This window comes from Zosterops lateralis (assembly GCF_965231275.1).
Source record: "Zosterops lateralis genome assembly, chromosome: 1".
Classification (NCBI taxonomy): Eukaryota; Metazoa; Chordata; class Aves; order Passeriformes; family Zosteropidae; genus Zosterops; species Zosterops lateralis.
The window spans coordinates 64,820,299-64,840,522 of NC_139762.1; the positions used below are offsets into that span (position 1 = coordinate 64,820,299).

Genomic DNA, 20,224 nt, shown 5'->3' on the forward strand with positions numbered 1-20,224 from the left:
TCCCTTGCAAAATTGTGGCTGTAGCTAGGGCCAGGTAGGATGTGCAGGTCACTCATTTGCTAAATATTTCATGTCCTCCAGTGTTCCATCAGTCTTTCCGATACCTGATCCAATTTGGTTAGGCTGTCAGCTGAAAAGGAGGCATCTCTTAGCACACTAATGTCACCCCAGCCACAGGTTCTTTGTCTCCTTAACAATGTGCCTGTCAAATCCCTGCTGAGCAGCTAAATGAATTGGAATGCAGCAAAAAGAAGGAAAAAAAGAAAAAAAAAAACCCAACCAAAACCTGTGGTCTGTTTTTAATTAGCCCATAAACCATTCAGAGCTTCCAACTGTGCTGTCCATCCAGAGAGGGAAAACGGAGGGCAAATATACTCTCTCCTTGTAGACCTCATGGTAAAAAAAAAAAAAAAAAAAAATCCAAGTTAACAGCAAGAGCTGATTTGAATAGATGAAAAGCCTGAGCAAAAGCAACCATTCTGTCTGTATGTACCACTGCCTGGTCCAGTGCTAAGAGCAGCTGCACACTTTGCAAAGCATCCTTTGCAAGGGCACCTGCAGAATTTGGCTATACTGACCAGAACTCTGCTAGTTTAAGTGGGAATAAAAAAAGACAGATATCAAGGCAGAGAGCCCCTTGATTCTGGACTTTTCTGACAACGGGGAGTAGATCCAAAATGTGTTGTACAACATCGAAAAGACCTTACTTGCAATACACTACATTGCATGTGCTCACATTTCCATGCCTATCAAGTACACATGCCAGGTTGGTAAAATGCCTTGAATTTCCTTTGATGTACCTGATCATGTACACCTGATAATGTATCTATAAAATCCCATTTTTTAAAGAACCTTTCTTATTTGCTATGCATCGAGACTCAATCCTGCACTTTCTTATGCTGGCAGCTTCATTTTCTTTCAATGCAACTTTTCTTTCCAATCTACTTTCCATGTATAACCACCAGTTTAGTTAATTTATAATGTGGGCCACCAAAGAATTTTCAGTGGAAGTGCAAACTGTTCCAGGAATTTCACATATGCAGGTTGTTTTAAAGCACATATGAACTTGGGTCCCTTAATCATATCTCATGGTTCTTCAGATGTTCATGGAACACGGGCTGAAAAAACAGCTGCTGTCAGAGCTTCATGCAGAAGCAGCTCACAAAAGTTGTGTTTGGTCACAGGGACAGTACAGAAATGCTTATGTGTGAACAAAAATAAAGGAAAGACTGTAGTTTGCTTGGAAAGTTTGAACCCTGTACATGTATAGACATTTATAGAAACATCTTTGGAGAAAAATTATTACTCAGCAGAAAGTGGTTAGTTCAAAGAATAAATTTTTTACTGTATAGTAATATCTAGCCAACTTTCTGACTTGCCTAAAGGGTCAACACCAGAACCAGCAATCTATAATCTATTGCCAATTCAGGGCAAAGGACGGCACTCATGAACAATTTGCTTTTCAGCCAGGTGAAAGACGTCCTTGTGCTCATGATGAAGCAGACTAAGGGTGAGGTAAAATTAAATTAACAGCTTTAATGCACATTTGGAAGCCACTGGAAAGCACATAGCTGCAAAGGGTCCAGCTGGATGTGGACCGAGAATGACATAATGGTTAGCAGAGACGCAGAAGGAAAAACAGCAGGCCAAGTCCTCAGGAAAAGCCATAAGATTTTAGAAAGATAGTGGATTAAAATTTCTGGGAAAACTAAGAAAATGTTCTTATGAAAACATGGAAGAAACATGGATGCCTGCTGAGGTGTCTGTGGATTTCATAGCTGTAGGCTATTGCTGCATGACTGATACAATAAAACCTTTCAGCTGGTAAAATCAGTGGTGCTCCTCCAAACTCTCCTGAATAATGCCATTTTAGTCCATCCATAGGGAAGCTGGGACAACTGGACAGCACTCCCAGCTGAGATGCTCTCTCAGAAAAATCTGCTGTAAGGTACTGATAAGACTCGTGGGGTCATTTTGAGATGGTACCTGTGGAAAGAGCGGCTGGCAGGGCAAAGCAGCTCCTGTGGTGAATCTGCAGCCATGTGGGATGGGAGGTTTACATTTCCAGAGGACTGATCAGGGCTGCTGGTGTGGCTTGTGACTTGCAGCCACCCTGTCTCCTGTCCCCCAAAAGGCACACTGGCAGCAGCATTGAGCATGGCAGGCTCTGCTCAGCCCAGTGATGATCCTGCTTCTCAGCAGCATGGGTTCTTTCATTCCTGCTTGCCTTGCTGCCTAATTAAGTCAGCTGCCTGCTGGATGTGCTGGGCAGCCCATGTGTGAGGAAAGAAAGTCTCCTTTGAGGTGACATGAGAAGTACAATCATAAAGTAAAAACCCACAAGGCACTCTCAGCATATAATGTCATGGTTCTCGTTGTGAGCTTGTTTATGCACCTCAAGGGAAATCCTCCCCCAGGCAAATACACACCTTAAAAGCCTGCACATTTCTGATAAGAATAAGGCGTGCACCGTTTGTTCAACTTTTCTGTCCACTTTAGTTTGCCATCTAGTTTGTGAATATCACTGCTTTATAATCCTGTTAGAAATGAGAGGATTAAAATAAGAAACAAAATATAAACAATCTCTTGCAATGACAGGATTGAAAGGAAGACAAGATGACAAGAGAAGAAGACTTTGCCCATCAAAACATTCAATATACGTGGCTACCTTTGCACAAGAAGTCCTTAGAGCACCCTTTTTTTTTTCCCCATGATGGACACTTCATCAAGGGCTGGGTTGAATTGCTTTTCTGAAAAAAGATGGAGAAAGCAGAGAAAAAAAAATTGTAAATCAAACCTATATGACCAAAATACAGTGCTGCTTTCTTCTTGCCAGATTAGAAGTTGGATTTGTTTCTGGTGACTGGCACAAACGTACATTTTTCCTTTAGCTAGGAAAAAAGTTAGTTTTAGGGTTGTTTTTTTTTACTTTATTTCCTTGGAGGGAAAAACACAACAACAACAGTGTGGGCTTGAATTACAGCTGATGAACTCAATTTCTGTAGCCCCCAAAATAGCTGGAGAGGTCAATGAAACCACAAACTCCATGGGGCTCATCCCTTTCTGAATGCAGCTTTTTTGAGCCAGAGGCAAACTGCCCTATTGCTTACCAAAGTGATATTCATCTAATTTATTACTATCAAATGCTTGCAGGGAGAAAAAAAAAAACCCAACCAAACAATCACAAAACTCCTCCAAACCCAGACCAAGAAAACCAAGAGCCACTAAAGGCCTGTGCTAGCATCAGCAAACCAGTGTCTGTTTGTCCCCAGTGTAGCGATACCAGAAAGAAGGAAGCCTTCCTGGGTCAATTTCTCCTCTCATTTGCACTGGCAGGAATGATGCCTCTAAAGCTGAGGGAATTGTTGGCTGTCTGGCTGGCCCAGTGGACTTCAGGCAGAATTCAGGTCTCCTTGACCTGATCAGAGCAGAGAAGCTTGTCCCAGCCACTAAGACATACCAACTGATTGTTTAACCATATTGAGCAAAATAGGCTTCCCTTCCATTTTTCACCTAGCTCAGATTTGATCAGAGATATAAAATAAAGAAAGACATGAACACTCATTCTGGCTACAGTTCTGACATGTCGTTCGCACGATGTTTACCTCAGGAAAAACGATCTTCCTGCTATCTTTGTACTTTATCTGCAGCTTTCTGTCTCTCTGCATACTCACACTTAGCACCACAGCTTCCAAGCATTCTCCTCTAATTAATCAAAAAGTCGGTCCTTTTGTTTCCTAGGTCACGAAGGAAGAACAGTACATTAAATAAAGATATTGGCTGAGGATGGAAGCTGGATTTTTACCCGAGGAGCCTAATAATAGTGCCTTCATGCAGGCCAAGTAAAAATTGATATGGTTTTATATACACAGAGGCAAACAGTTGAGTGTGAAAAGAGTAAACACCAGATAGCATTCAAACAGTGGTTTATCCAGCTCATTCTGTGTTTGTAAATACAGAAATGTGTTGTGGTGGCTAAATTTATCCTAATGTAAGGAAACATGAACAAAGAGGCTGGTATTTGGTAACTTCTATAGGCAACATTAGGACATCCTGCAGGAATTATTTGGGGGCAGCTCATGATAATGTGGTACAGATTAGAGTTGCCATTTCTGGAAAAATTAGGTCAGAATTATGTAGATAAGATGGAAAGAATTTCAGTAGCATTGTAGTATTTTCCTGACTTGAAGCCTGACTCACACGTCAAAGCTTTGTTTTATTGTATACCTTGTTTTGATCTATAGTCAAAACAGCCTTTATCCAGAGAAAATGAAAATAAACCAGTTGAGAAAGAAAGAATTACAGTCAGCATTGAATAAAAATAAGTGCAGCAAGCCTAATTTTGGAGAATAGTTGTCTTTTCCTGTGAAGCATTTTCCAGTTCCAGAAATGGCCATACTGAACCCAGGAAAAATCAGAGGAGGGAGATACACTTTGATAAGAGCTCAGGAATGGAGCTTTTCCTTGCTCTTGGTATGGGATGGAATTTCAGTCATATGTCAGGTGTATTTTGGGCCACACTGGAAAGTGATGTCGCTCTTCCCTGTACACTTCCCTTTTTGCTTCTCAAATTTCATCCTGGATTAGAAGAACCTCTCACTTAAAAACAACATAGATCATGGTCATGAAAGGTTCCTTTTTCAGAGCAGTGAGATTAGTTCTAGTTAGAAGACCAAGAGCTTTGACTCTGCAGCCTTGCCTCTGCAGTCAGCACAATGTTTCCTTTGGCTTCAGGTAGAATATTTTTTCACTCAGGTCGTTCATTATAAGTAAGAATGTACTTTTACACTGCTCTGTGTTCAGTGCCATAAATCCCAGCACATATGCCTCTCTTTTCTCACCAGGAGCTCTAGCCTAAGTTACTGAATCTCTCTCTCCCACAGAGCTTTAAGAAGGAGCAAACCTCTGGGACAGACCATGGTACTTGTATGTGAGCCAGAGTTAAGATAAAATGCTTCATGTTCCCTTTTGCTTATTCAATGAGACAAACAGACTGCTGAACTCTGCTTTTTCAGTCTAGCTCATTAATGCAAACCAGAGTAAGCTGCAGTTCATGCTCCAATGCCACAAGGCAAAGGAGGGGGTAGAGAAGCAGCAGAAGCAGCAGTGCATCCCCTTCTGCCCTTGCTGCACATCAGCAGGTCCCTGAAGCCACCTGGGCAGCATGAAACAACTCCTGCCACTCTTCCCAAAGTCTGCAAGCCCCTGCCATCTTACCCTCCTTGTGTTCTTTGCATTGAGGCTCAGGCTCTTACTTTGCACGACCCTGGGGACCACGCTGAACCCATGGCATGCCAAAAGGCCAGTGAGTGCCCATCACCACACGGAGCTGCAGCACAAGCAGCAGCAGTTTACTGGGAAGGAAAGGAGAATGGAAGCCAGCTTTTGACTCCAGGCATGAACAGAATAAACCTTAGAAGGAACAGGTTTATTTTTAGGATGGTGTCTCAAGAATCTATTGAGCAGATAGCCAGGAATTTTGGCTACTAAAGCCCACCCACAGCATCATTTAGTCCAGCCACCTATAGAATCCAAATAACCAGCATTAATAACAGCACAGACACTGCTGCAATGCTCCCCCACTCCCAGAATTGATCCTCTCCTCGCACTCTTTCCTGGGAGAGAAAACAGGAGCTCCTTCACTATCAGGGACATCCCACATCAGCTGCTCGCCTGCCACTTTGGCTGAGTGAGAGGCAGCATCTCAACTACTTGCTTGTTTATTTTCCCTGCCAAAGGCAACCACTAGTAGGGCAAGAAATGGAAACCCAGGGAGCATTAGTGAGGTCTCTTCATGCCTGACAGAGGTCACTGATCCAGGCACATCCCGAGCAGTCAGTGCCAGTGATGCAGAGATCAAAGGATGGCTCCAGGGGCTGCATCCTGCCCTGCAGAAGCACAAGGGCTCTCAGTTCCTTCCCACTGCCTGGACCAGGCACTCCTGTCAGACCAGGATTGCCAGCTATGTAATTTCCCCACTGATTTACTGCTCCAAAGCATAGTAGGGCAGTGTGAAGGAAACATGACATGGGCCTGACTGTCAGTATTATGAATATTGACAAGAAATCCAGAACAATTTCAGAAATTTTCACTGGTGACTACTTCAGTGTTTGGGTCACATTCCTTGCATTGCGCTTCTTTGTTAAGTTCTGTTTAAAAAAAAAAACAAAAACAAACCACTCAGTTTTATCCTTGAATTAACTCTTGTGCTTTTTTTTCCTCCCTATAGGATCAGAGATTATTAAATCCATTTATTTGATTTAAGCCACTAGGTATAACCATTTAAAGCTGATATTTTTGAAATATGTATAAAAATTAACTATTGATCGAGATCTTTCCTAAGCTTGGGCTCCACTGAAGTCTCCATCTTTACCTTTCATGGAATGGGCTGAAATTTTTAGTATAGCGTGGTAATAAGTTACATTGCCTAGTTCAATGCAGCCCACAAGTTTTCCAGTGTGCGCATTTTCTCCTCTAGTTCATCTATACCCAAATCCTTAGCACCCATATTTTAATGCTATAGTACATCTAGATCAGGCATGTGAGAAGACTGCTCCAGGAAAATCCATTTGTCCAGTTTAGAGTTTGCCATGAAGGTTTGATGAGCAACCATGCAGCTAGAACAAGTGTCATCTGCTGTCTCACATCCGGCACAGACTTTGATTGCTGTGATCTGGCTTACCTGACAGAAAGCCAATCATGTGCACACACTCCACAAGGTGCAATCTACCTCCATGATCCCAGAGCCACAGACTAAGGAAAAACAAGCCAATACAGTAATTAAAAATATTTATTTCTGAAGATATTTACCTTGATAGGCATAAAGCATTTCCCAATTTCATACAGAAATACATAAAACATGCATAGACCAATATGGCCTACTTCAATGTGTATTCAACATGGTAAATATAATGAAGAACTTGTGTGAATATAAATACAAGACACAAAAATAAGCACATAAGATTCAATTTGTCTGCAAATTCAACAATGTGAACAAATTCACTGCTATAAACATTCACCCAATATTAGCCTTTTCACTTAATTCAAAACAACCCTTTGTCTCAATGCATTTCCACCAAACAAGGCCCTGAATAAATCTTGCAACAGCCTCTGGTACATCCCCACTTCAGTGCATTTTTGGTAGCATGTAAGACACAACAACCTCTATTATTAGAACTTCAGTTGGCCAAATATCCTTGTTATGGGAAACTTAACAGTGTCCTCTAACTTTTATTTTATGTTGAAGGGTCCTTTGGTATCCAAAGCCAAAGGACATTGACTATGCAAACAACCAGAGTGCCTAAACCACATTCAGATAACTCTGGTTGTACAAGTAAACTAGACTTCTGAAAAAAAGGCAAAGGGTTGCAGCTGATTAGTAAAGGCAATAACAAGGTGTAAAAATAATCTAGCAGGAGTGCAACAAACAGTATGCGAGGTAGACATGTATATATGCAGTAAGTCCTGATTAAAGTAGCACTGTGGCTTTCATTTTTGCATTTTAATTAAAAGGTAGAGTTCTTTGAAGTTTGTACACTCAGATCTCGCTTTCTGTCCTTGCTAAGCACATCTGTGAGGTCTTCCTTGCAAGATGCTTTTGATGTAGACCCCAAAAGCTGCTCAATCGATGGATAACATTCCAGAAGCAGTATTCAAATGCTTCTTCAGACAGATGGCTTTTCATGTATGTTACTGTGGATTTCCCTTCAGCCCTTCTAGCCATCCACCTGAATTCCAAAATGATAAAATCCTTTGTCTTTATACCTCCAAATACAGGACTTCCTTAGCAATTTGCTCCGCTGTGCAAACACTTGGACAGAGGGGCCCTTCGCCATCATGGAATGTTGGAGTCAAGACGCATTTTTCGTGATGCTTTGTCAGCAAGCATGGTGGAAAAAGATTCAGCTGATCTTCCCACTAGGATGCTTTCAGGCTTTCCCGGACGCTTTGCCTTTTGTTCGCCCTGTTGTGTTTGAGCTTTCGCCCTTTCTGGAGCTCAGCCTTCAGCTTTGCAATACTGAAGGAAGCTTTGATACTGTTACCAATGGCTTCCAGTCTGCAAAAACAAGAAAGCTACATTTAGCACTGTGATAATGAAGATGCATCTCCAGTGTGAAAAAAAAAAAAATAGTTTTTGCTTAAATAAACCTCAATCTAGATTTCTACCATGGGATCCTAATAAACTGCTGTTTGCTATACCTCTCTCAGAATTAAGATAACTTAAGATATTTGAAATGTTGTGTTCATAATTTCAATGCAAACATTAAATTAAAATATCCACTCAAGTATAGATGCCCTAGACTTCCTTAAGTAGCCAGTCAGGAGGTCTCCAGTGGGGTTTTTTGGTTTCATGTGTTGTTTCTTTTAGGTAAACCTGATCCTACTTCCAGTGAATGGAAGTAAGCAAGCCCCACTTTCGAAAAATGATTTAAGACTTCCAGGGCCTAAGTCTCATTCAATATCATCAGGTTGCCTGGTCTCTCCCATAAGTCCTGTTCTGCTTGTAAAAGTAGCACTAAAGAGTCTCCTTTAGTACAGGGAAACTTCTGTATTCCGTGCTTTTCCATGGGAATATGGCTGAGCACTGAATGCAAGCAGAGGACAGACAGTGGGCTGAGCTCAGTCCCCTTGTCCTCACAAGCTAAACACCCAGAGCATGGAGAAAAGCTCTCAAAATATCCTCACTGATTCCTCCATAACTCTCAAGCTGAAACCACCAGCTAAGCCCAGGATGACCCGAAGGCAGGTGAACTGTGCTCTCTATTGCTGCTCCGGGGAGCTACAACAGGATGAGAAGAAACTCACCGCTTCATTTTCTTGCTGTCAACAAGCTGCCTGTTCATGCATTTGGGTCCGATGCAATTGCCGGCTTTGATGCGGTGCCGTGAGGTTTTCTCCACTGTGGACTGAGCCCTGTTAAAAGGGAAAAGGTGCTGCTGTTAAAAAAAAGAAAAGCGCCAAGTCTGCAGTCCACAAGGTGAGGCATCTCATCAACCACTTCTCAAGGCATGTAATAAGCAATCTTTCTGGGCCAAGCCATAGTATGCATCATAGCAGTGTGAGCACTCAGGTAGGAGGCAAGGCTTTGGGGAGAGTATTTGCTCAGCAAGTGCCAAAATGAGTAAGTGCACCACAATCCATCCCTTTCACATGCATTGCCTTTTAAAGAGTAGCAACAAGAGACGCACCAGAGATCTTTGCCCGCCTGGCAGAAGTTCAGACATTTCTTGTCCTTTTGGTTGGCACATCGGCATCTGCTGCCTGGTTCAGCCAGCATCTCTGGCACCATGTCCTTCAGTGATCTTCTGGGTCGAGAAGGGCCTCCAAGACCATATGGAACAGTCTTCCTATGATCAAAGAGACAACGTGAAAGTTATTCAAATAATTCTGTGGCTTCAAAACACTGTGGGGTATTTTGGGCGCAATCCTATCAATGGCATTGATTGCACGAGTAAAAGTTGTGGGATTGGGAATGTCTCCTTAGTCACAGTTTCCATGCAAATGCTTCTGATGATCCTGCAACATATTCATTAGCATGGCTACTGACAAGGATAATGACCTTTTAATTGTGATTTCACAAGGCTGTTGTGCCTCCCTGTGCAATAGAAAGCAATAAAACCTCATCTCTCTTTGAACTTTGGCTACTGCCAACATCGAAAGAAGCAGTAAAAGTGAAGAACCGATCTTCTCTCAGAGGAAACACAGCAGCAGAAGAAATCACCAGAGTCAGTGTTTGCAGCCTTAGGTGAGCCTCCCAACTCACTACCTTTTGGTGAGGAGAGTGTAGAAATGAATACTGTGCATAATCCCATTAACACATGGGACACATTAATTTGGAGCAGTAAAAGGCAGCTAGAGCCACCCAGTGCCAAAGTATTCCTTTCAACCTCCTAACTTGTCAGAAAGAAAACTGCTCAAATTCAGGCTGGCAAAATCATGCCTTTGGCATATTGTCTGCTTCTGATTCATAGTGAAAAATATCCTGAAGCCTTTGCTGAGCAGCACCCAAAGGAAACACTGCTGCCTAGATTTTAGGAAGGCAGGTGTGTTAGGGCTATTAACAGCTATCTGCCCCATCTAGGTGGCCAAATCCTGCTTGCTTGCTTCTGGTGAACAGTCTCGTTGCTAAATGTGTCAGAAAGGTAGGAGCAGGAAGGTAAAGCAGTAGGAGAAACTGTGCAAACAAGTATTCCTTCCTCCCTTTCCCATCTCTGCAGGAGGGTTGCGGTTCTTAATTTTCGCCTTCACACCTCCCTCCCTTTCTCCCTAACCAAAGGGGAACGGGGCACCGGGGAACTGCCGAAACCCCTGCACTCCACTCACTCGGGGGTGTTGATCCAGATGATGTCGAGGTGGCAGAAGTAGACGCACTCCTCGTCCATCAGCGAGGAGCAGGAGCAGCGCCGGGCGCGGCGGTGAGAGGCGGCGGGGGGCGGCGCGGCGTCCACCTCGGCTCCGGGGGCTGCGGGAGGGAGCGGCAGAGCTCAGCACCCGCGGCCAGGCCAGGCAAGGCAAGGCAAGGCAAGGCACCCGCGCATCCCCTCCCGCCGCATCCCTCGGCTGCGAGCCCGAGCCCCCCGCGGGGCCGGCACCTACCTGCCGGCAGCAGCCCCGGGCACAGCACGACGAGCAGCGAGACGATCATGTGGCAATAATCCATAGCGGGCGGCGGAGGGCGGATGGGAGAAGCGAGGGGAAACAGGGTAAAAATCACTAAAAGTCGAGGAAAAGGCGTTGGAAGCGTCTCCCGGCGCGGGGACGGGGCGCGGTGGCGGGTGCCCGGCGTGGCGCGGCTCGGTGCGCCCCGGCGCGTCTGGCTGGCGCGGCGGTCCCCGGCGCCCTTTTATAGCGAACCCCCATGGAGCGGGTAAACAGCCCCGGCGCTATTTTATCCCGAGACAATGTTATTCTCCTATTAGTCACCGCGCGGCAACGTGCGGGCCGAGATAAGGCCGGGGCTGGAAAGGAAATCGCCTGCGAACTTCAAGAGCGGGGGGCGGCGGCGGCGGGACGGGGGGGCCGGGGGCGGGGAGGGGCGCGCCGAGCGCCGCCAGGGGGCGCCCTGCCCGCGCCCCGCACCCGGGGGCGGTGTGGGCTCCGGGGTTCGGGAATTCAGGGATTCAGGGATCCAAGGTTCACCGCTTCATGGCTTCGGGGCTCTGGGCTCCACCTTCTGCTCCTGCCACTGCCTTGGGGAGAACCCAGCGGCAGGGTGAGCCTCCCAACTCACTACCTTTTGGTGAGGAGAGTGTAGAAATGAATATCATCCCTTATGCGGGGTGATGGATGCCTGACTGCCCTGGACTCTGCTCCCCTCAGAGCAGGCCAGGCGGGCTCTGGGGTCTCAGGAGGTTTGGGTTTGGCAGCAGCGGTGGAGCATTGGGGTCTAATCTCCCTTTTCTGCCGTGGTAAGGCGAGGTGCTAAACACACAGTGTGTTTTAGGCGTGAGCAGGTGTGTAAAGCCAGGTAAGGAGGGAAGGTCTGTGCCTACCCTTCACCTTTGGCTCTCACCGCTAATTCTGGCAAGGTCTTTTCTTCTGGCATGTTTGTGTTCTCAGCCTTCTGCCAAGGAGCAGAGGCAGTGTATAAGCTGGACACCTGAGGAGTGGCTGCGGCAGTGCCATCGCAGATATAGAGACATCCATGGAATCCACTGAGCTCCCAACGGAGGGAGACAGCCCCTGACTATAAACTTAAGTGAACTCAAAATGCCTGTGATCCGCCGTGGAGCCGTCGTGCTGCAAAGCGTGCCAGTTTCACCTATGATAAATAGATAAGGCTCCCTTGGTATTTGTGGTATTTCCGTGCACTGTGCTGTAATAATAGAAATGACCTTGGATATCACAAAGAGCGAGACTGTTAAGCGCAAGTTGCATTGTGGTCTGGCAGGTGAATGGCCAGTTTTTTAAAGTATCAAATGATACTGTGCCACTGTATCATAGCGGACAGACTGTCTGCAGCCGTGCTGAGTCAGAATAAAGGTCCATTTAGCTGGTATCCTCTCTGCCACAATGGCTGTTAGCAGATGGTATGAGAAGAAGTACAATAAAGGAATGCAAGTGGAGACTAATCCTTTCCTCGGTGTAACCTCCCCGCTTCACCCGGGACGAAGTGCAGGGGCTTTCCAAGCAATAATGAACATTTAGATCATTATGCTGAATAAACTGCGGTGGCCCCATCCTGAGATGGTCATATCTATTTATCAAAGGTATTCTAAAAACTGCCCTGTAAAACATCTGTAAGGGAGAAAGCTGAGCTATACTTCTTTTTTTTTTTTTTTTTTTTTTTTTTTTTTTTTTTTTTTCCCCTCCCTCCACACTTTTCCAGCGTGGGAGCCTATTTTCCAGAACAGGGATTTTATCATCTCGTGTATTATGTCTCCTTGTGTATGTAGGGCAGGGCTTACTGGAATGCCAATGTATCCGTACATGTGTGTGTGAATTGCTGCAGTCATGATAAGAATCTGCCAGCAGAGGTCACACAGCTACATACAAAAAGTAATCACAGCCTTCTCAAATAATGAACTTCACCAGTGTCCAAAAGTTAGGAAAGAAACTAGGTGACTTTTTTTTTTTTTTCCCTTTCTTGGCATTGAGAAAAAAAAAAAAAGGCAATTGTGGGGGTTAAAAGATAGCAATCGTTCTGTATTGAGTACAAATATGCATAGCCTTTCCAGGCCTGTCACTTAAAGGTCTGTCTTTCATTCCAGTGCTTATTTAGATTTTTTCCTGAGATTCCCTTTTCTAAGATGTGCACTTGGAGCCAAAATGACTCACATTGGTGTAAGATATTTTCAGCTTTGTCAGAATTCCTTGTTAAAAAGTATTTTTGTTAGCTGACAAAAACAGCTTGCATGTTTCCTCTGAGTAACAAGGCACAAACATTTCACAGGACCTTCTGAAGGTGGTGTTCTTTTCCACTTTTTAAACAAAAACATCTTCAGCAATTTTTCATAAGAATTCATAAATATTACTGTTGTCCGAGCTCCATTTCCTCTGATTCAGCGATTTTTGATAGCTCCACTTTCAGATCTTGAGACTAACCAGAATCAAGCTATTCCCGTTGCTTGAGTAATGCAAAAACAAACTTATGTTCAGTTTGTTACCAGTGGCCTGGGTGGGTCATTTCAGGCCACTGGATTTGCCAGGCCAGGAGGTGGGTTTCCCCAGGAAAGGGTAATCCTGACCCTCGCTTGGACACTGGGAGGTACCAGAATCAGCTTTGTGCCACACAGAAATATCCTTTGGGAATCAAAGAAGGAAAATTTTCTCACTTTAAAGCTGTTTAAAGGAGGAATATAACAATAGGCGTCGCAATAGGGGCCTCATGAAATCCACTGAAGAGGACTAAACTCTGGCTAGCAGTCAGTGTTTGCAGGATGAAACACAAAGTCAGGTACTCCACGAGTCATCCCGGTGTCCGCCCAGCCAGATCACCCCAAGAGCTGGGAAGTTTGCACTGTATTTGCACTGATGCCCATGTGGACAAGGGTGGAAGCAGGAGCTGAAGCTGGCTGCTCCTGCAGCAGGCTTTGTCCCTTTCTAGCTGGGGCACCTTGGGCAGCCACCTCTGAGACATTGTGTTACAGGGCAAAAACTCAGCTGGCCAGCCAGCCTGTGGTTGTAACGTTCCAGCTGGAAAAGTCCCGACTTTTCTAAAGGACATTTTGTTTAGTGTCAGAAATGTGAAATGCCTGCTTATCAGCAAGACAATAAAAGGAGATTGTAGAACTGTGCCTTTCTGTCTAGGGAACAGCGGGAGCAGCATGCTGTTTTCTGCAGATTTGAAGCACTATTCTCAATTAAGTGAAAGTTGTGTAACTTGTCCCTTTACTTCCTTCACTGTCCCTTTTGCACCTGATTTTCCTCTTAGGGGCTGTCCCATCTGCCCATGCCCTTTTTTACACAAGATCCCATTTTTTTACATAGCATGCAAGTCAAAGAACTAACTATGCCATCCAGAGGGACCTGGGCAGGCTTGGGAGATGGGTCAATGCAAACCTCATGAAGTTCAGAAGGGCTAAGCTCAAGATCCTGCACAGGGGTCATGGCAATTCCAAGCCCAAATATAAGCTGAGATATGAATGGATTGAGAGCAGCACTGAGGAGAAGGAGTTGGGGATTTTTTCACCCAGGGGGTGGCTGGGCACTAGAACAGGCTCCCCAGGGTAGTGGTCACAGCACCAAGCCTGACAGAGCTCAAGAAGCATTTGGACAGTGCTCTCAGGCACATGGTGTGACTCTTGGAGTGTCCTGTGCAGGGCCAGGAGTTGAACTTGATGATTCTGATGGGTCTCTTCCAGCTCAGCATATTCTGTGATTCTGTGACTGGGGGTGTTGGTTCATAAGAAGCTTCATGTGAGCTGGCAACATACACTTCCAGCCCCTATACTCAACCATATTCTGGGCTGCATCAAAAGCAGTGTGGTCAAGGGAGGTGATTCTGCCCTTCTGCTCTGGTGAGAGGTCACCTGGAATGCTGCATCCAGCTCTGGGATCCCCAGCACAGGAACGACATGGACCTGTTGGAGCAAATACACAGGAGACCATGAAAATGCTCAGAGGGCTAGAGCACCTCTCCTATGAAGACAGGCTGAGAGAGTTCTTCAGTCTGGAGAAGAGAAGATTTCAGGGAGACCTTAGAAGAGCCCTTCAACACCTCAAGGGGGAGGCAAGAAAGCTACAGGGGGGACTTTTTACAAGGGCATGTAGTGATAAAAGAAGGGGGAGTAGCTGTACACTGAAAAGAGAGTAGGTTTAGAATAGGAAGAAATTCCTTACTGTGAGGGTGGTAAGGCACTGAAACAGATTACTCAGGGAAGCTGTGGATGCCCAGTCTCTGGAAGCATTCAAGGCCAGGTTGGATGGGGCTTTGAGCAACCTGGTCTACTGGAAGGGGGCTTGGAACTGAATGATCTTAAAGGTCTCTTCCAACCCAAACCATTCCAGGATTCCATGATAATTTGAACTCTTGGAAATTACCTTATTCTCATCTGTCATTACCCAGCCCTATAACGTACTTAATTCTCCTTATAGCTGTGAGAGTCCTTGAGCAGAAGTCTTATTTCTCGCAAACAACTTTCTTCATTTCTCCCCATCTCCAGTTAGTGAGGTTTAGCAAGGGACATTGGTGTCTGTCTCACAATATACTTGTGGACTCCTAAAGTGCTGAGGAGAGGAGTAAGGACAACCACTGATCCAGCAACCTCAGCCCTGCCTATTTGTAACACGTGGCCAAAAAGATCCTGTCCAATATCACCAATGATCATTTTCTTTCCAAAATTCACTCCACATACAAAAATATGTTTAAACTAGGGAGGAAAGTTGCAGCTATATGACCCTTGATGCAGGAAAGCCTCTATAAGAAAGCTCTTCTAGACCATGCATGTCCTGACACCATGTGGCAGTGACTAGATACCATTTAAAATACAAAAATCAAACTCCACTTAGAGTTGAAATAGATGGGAAAACCAACTTTACTGAGCAAAGTTCACAGTTTTTCCCAGGGCTAAAATTGTTATTGCTAGAAAAACAAGTAAGATGGTTTGCAGAGCTTCAGGTTTCAGAGGATGAAACCTGTTGTGAAACCTTCCTCCCACTTATACTTTCCACAACAAAGAACTGCAAGCAACAGGAAAATATTTCAGTGGAAGTAAAGTCATCTTTAAAATGAGGGAAACATCAAGTGGGAAAAGGGAAAGGCTTAAATAGCCTGGGAATAAAGAATCCATGTAACTTTTAGGTGAGAGTTAACAGGAACTTCTTTCTTACTTCAGCTGTCCATTTCTGCTGTGCTATTGTGGGAGAAAGAGTGTCAATTTCCCACTGGAGTGAACCACAGGCCACTGGAGGCACTTAGCTGTCCCCTGTGCCAGCAAGCTTCAGCAGTTCCTCCTGTTTCCATCTTTTACTCTACATCTGCTCTTGTGCAGGAGTTGCAAAAAGAATATCAGGACCAAGGCAAAAGGTTGGAAAATGTGGTGGGCGGAATATGGGCAGGTGACCTGAGCCCTCCTACCCAGGCCTTGTGAAGGTGACAGAGGTGCCTGGTACTGCCAAAGGTGTGTCCTGTGAGGTGCCAGGGTGACACAGGTGAGTGATCATTTCTGCTGTGGTAGCTCAGGGTCCTGCACACAGAGCTCCCAGAGGAATTCAGTCCATAGCTCTTTGGCATTACAATTTGTACAGTGGTGCTTAAGCTGGATTTAATTTTTTAATTGACCCAATTCTCATGTTAGTGTCAACATTAGTAGAAGTTAAAGGGCAAAGACCTTACTTCTGGCCCAGAAAATCTTAGATTGGGAAATACTCCAGAGAAGGAGCTCTCTGTCTCATGCCTGGTCTCTTGCATGCACATCCACCTTCAGCCATGTCAGACACAAAATGCTGAGTTGATCCCACAGGAGTGTGATATATTCTCATAGCTATGCTTGGATCCTTGATTTTGCTTTGGAAAAAAAGAAATATATCTGCGTGGTCTTCAAATCCATTCCGTCACTCAATTTCAAAATACAAACAGCATGAACTATGTCTTCTAGAAAAGTGAAAAAAATGGTAAAAGGTTACCTGTACTGATAATCAGCCTCTTAAGAATGAGTTATGCAAGTAAGAGTTTAACTATATCAAGATCAACATCAATAAAGACGAGATTAGTGCAAGGACTGCAACAGAAGGCTTTAGCAAAGAAGAGGAAAATATGAAAGAGAAAGTGTCACTTGTAGAAAATCAGATCTAGTTTCATATACAACCTCTTCTATGAATACAGCAGCATATGACAGAACACGTATTTGCAAATAACAGTTAGTGGAAAATGTGCTTTATCAGGTTTGTTTACTTACTTCTTGGCAAGTCTGGCTTGCAACAAACCCAAACCCAGTGCTTCCATTTAGAAAATCTTCCGAAGAAAGCCACTAAGAGCAGTTGATACCTTGCTCCTATCAATAAGGGCATTTCAGATTTTTGTGTTCTTTAATAATAGTGACTTTCCCATGGCCTTGTCAAAAAATCAGTGATGCTGCCTCAGTGTCCAGAGCTGGGAGTTGAAGCATGGATGACAACACATGTGACATCAGACAGCAGATATGGTTTCTAAATCATCTTGGTTCACCTGGCGTCTGATTTGCCCTCTGGGGTCTGGAAAAGGGTCTAAGGTGCTGACTGTCCTAAATTTAGGACACCATCCTCTTATTAATGTCTAGTGATAGCTGGAGATGAATCCTAGTTGGTGACTTGTCCAGGGTCCCTTCAGAAATTGCTGAGGGAGTGGTGAAATGAGCTGAGTTCCTCGAACCTGTGTCCTGTGTCCTGCCCCCTACATTATCAGCCTTTCCAGTACATAGAGGTTTGTTTATCAAAATTGACTTTTTTTTTCTGTTTTGATTTGTCCATCACTTGGATTTTATGTTGTTTTGCTCAGAAAAGGTGCTTATGAGATCTTCCTGCAGTGTGCTCAGAATTCTTTGAATTAATTAATATAATTTACTTTTGATGCCTAATATTTCCACCTGTCATGTGGCCTGCTCCACCTTTGAATGAGTCTCCAAAGACTCAAATCAGTAGACTTCTGAGAGCTATGTGGCTCTACCCTTTTCTGAGTGCATAAAAGCTTTGCTGAAATGAAGGTAATTAAAAAAATTCATTGTTCCAAGAATGGTGTTGAACTTTTTTTACAGCACTTTACAGTCCTTTGGCTGAGAACATGTAGCCCCTCTGTGAGTGCTTTGCCCCCTCTGTTTTGAGCCTGGGGTTCAATGAGTGGGCTTGCCAGTTCCAGTCTTTTCTTTCTGAGAGAAATGAGTATGGGCTAGGAAACACCACAGGTTTACCCATGGTGGCCTGAGCCACGGGTGTGGGTTTGTTTTTCTCCTGTTCCAGGTACTTGCTTTGTTCCCAAACCCCTTAGCACTACATTTCTGTGCATGACTGCCTGGAAGATGGACAGGAAAGCAACCTCATTACAAGCCAGTGCTTCTAGCACTAAAGATCTACTTGTCCATTAGGGCATATGCTTGTCTTTTTTTTTTGACCAAAAATTATTTTGCGTGTAGACGAAGTGTTGGTCATCTCTCTCCAGCTGCAGTTCCTAGTCTTCATCTACCCTTGTTTCTCCCAGGAGAAGGCCACTTTGTGAGGAGACATTGCACTAAACATCCTCCAGCTGTTTCTTGCACTTGGTCTCAGCTTGAAGAAATTGCGCTGAAAGCTGACAGAGGAGAGGAACTCTAGAGTAACTACAGTTATTAAAAAAAAAAAAAAAAAAAAGAAATAAATAAAATTCAGAAACTGTCCTTCTTATTTATAAAGGGACAATTAGAGGGACACCCTCTTCTTTTACATGGGACATATACATATTAAAATATCTATGTCTGAGGCAAAATATGGACCACACAGATCTAGGGTTTGTTGTGGCAATTACTCATTAGTGACACTGACAAGGAGATTTTGTGACCTGTCAAGGCCAAGAAAACAGGAATAGCAGCTTGAGGACAGATGATGCCCCAGCACTGAGCTAAGATTACCTTACAGACTCCACCCCCTGCCTTTAGTTGCAAGAGCAAGCCTGTTCTGAAGTGTGCATGCCACCTGCAGCATCAGCACTGCCCCAGCACACCACCAAGTGCCTGGAACATGTGTGGGGATGAGGCACCACAGCAAGGGAAGGGGCTATAAATGTCCCCAGGTTCGCAGGAGAAGCTAAAAATCTAAGATACCTGACAGGGCTCTATGTCGATATTTGACGTATATGACAAATAGCATATAGGAATGAGGCCAGCATTTCTGGCTGCTTTCACTAAGTGTCCTTGAGGCATGTCTCTATTAGGAATTTTTCACCAGCCATTTCCATTTTGACTTCTTGTCAGAACCTGAGCTGGTGCCCCCGGTAACTCCACTGCAGTCTCGGTGCCTGCAGCCAGACCTCTATTCTTACTGCTTCAAGCAGGTTTACTTGCCATGTCAAAAAAAGGCACCGTAGTTTCCTCAGTTTTCTCCAAGCATTTAGCATTGTAGTTGTAGGCATTTAGCTGAAATGAGAGAAGCCTCTGTAGGAGGGGTATCCCCTGGGACTTTACTCTGATGGTGTAGTGTGGTGAAGAGCAAATGCCAGTCCGTACTCTGACAAAGTTTGTGGATGGTGAAGACTTTTCTGCCATTGCTGCCAGCACTGTATATGCAACGTGCTTTGACTAATCCTGTTCCAATTAGCTGAGTTGGAGTTACCCTGTTACCATTGGCATAGCTGTATGTGAGCCTTAAGAATAGCTTCCAACTGTCAATTCTCTCCAACATTTACCATCTCTCCACAGTTTTTAATAAAGGCTTCTTATTATTAAAGAAAAACATATTCCACCTTTCCTAACAGGATTATTATGTAAAACTGTAGCATTGGTTTCAATTTCAACAGGAACAACCAGCTTCTTACAACAGGTCTGGGATGAATCTTTTGAAAATAAGAACTGTATATATCACACAATATAGGTCAGACCATCAGCTGACAGAACAGCTCAGCTTTCTTCAAATTCTTGCAGATATAGTTCCTTTTTCAAGTGAAAAGCATCTTTCTGAAAAGCTAAGCTGCTTTCACACCATCTGAAACTGAGTGAAAGCAGTTTCATTTTAGTTTTAGGAGGGCAGAATAGTAAGGAGGCTTCAAACATGACTGCAACAATATTCAGCATTGTGTTTTCAGCACATTTCAGTGGTTAGCTATCCATATAGTTTTATTCCTAGCTTTTAAAGGAATCACACTTTTCTCTAGGACAATAAAACTTAATTGGGAAGATATCCAGGCCAAATTCAAAGAAGAGAAAGGCCTCTTCTCTCAAAAAATTTGATCCTGACACCAAGTTTTTAAACTTCATTTCAGCCACTGGTTACCAGAACTGTCTCTTTTCCCAGAAGAACTGGAGCTGGCAGTAAATTTGAAATTGTGTTATTCTGTACAATGGAAAAGAGAAATAAACCCCTTGCTTCCTTTGACAATTCAGAGTTTCCCTCTTTGAATTGGGCCATGTGATAGAGGTCAAAGCTTTATCTGTTTCTTTGCAGTTTGCTTGTTTCCCTGGCAAAGTGGAAATCAAAAGCATCGAGGCAAAGTGATCCTCTCAAAACCACTTTTCTTGACAGGAAAATGGTTTATGATCAGGCAAAAAAGAAATCCTCACTTCCCTTTTCTAGAGAAATTACGCCATGTTCATTAGCAGATTTGTGTTTCATTTCCATCCAC

At 44.2% G+C, this 20,224-nt stretch overlaps 1 protein-coding gene across 1 annotated transcript; it reads right to left on the bottom strand.

Moving 5' to 3' along the window:
• Positions 1 to 6,782: 6,782 nt before the first annotated feature.
• EDN1 (endothelin 1) lies at positions 6,783 to 10,793 on the bottom strand. Its single transcript, XM_083876978.1, has 5 exons — positions 10,597 to 10,793; positions 10,324 to 10,462; positions 9,189 to 9,347; positions 8,806 to 8,913; positions 6,783 to 8,056 (listed from the first exon to the last, which is right to left on the bottom strand). The coding sequence occupies exons 1-5, from the start codon at positions 10,658 to 10,660 to the stop codon at positions 7,918 to 7,920; spliced, it is 609 nt and encodes a 202-aa protein (XP_083733104.1). The 5' UTR covers positions 10,661 to 10,793; the 3' UTR covers positions 6,783 to 7,917.
• Between the last annotated feature and the right edge of the window lie 9,431 nt (positions 10,794 to 20,224).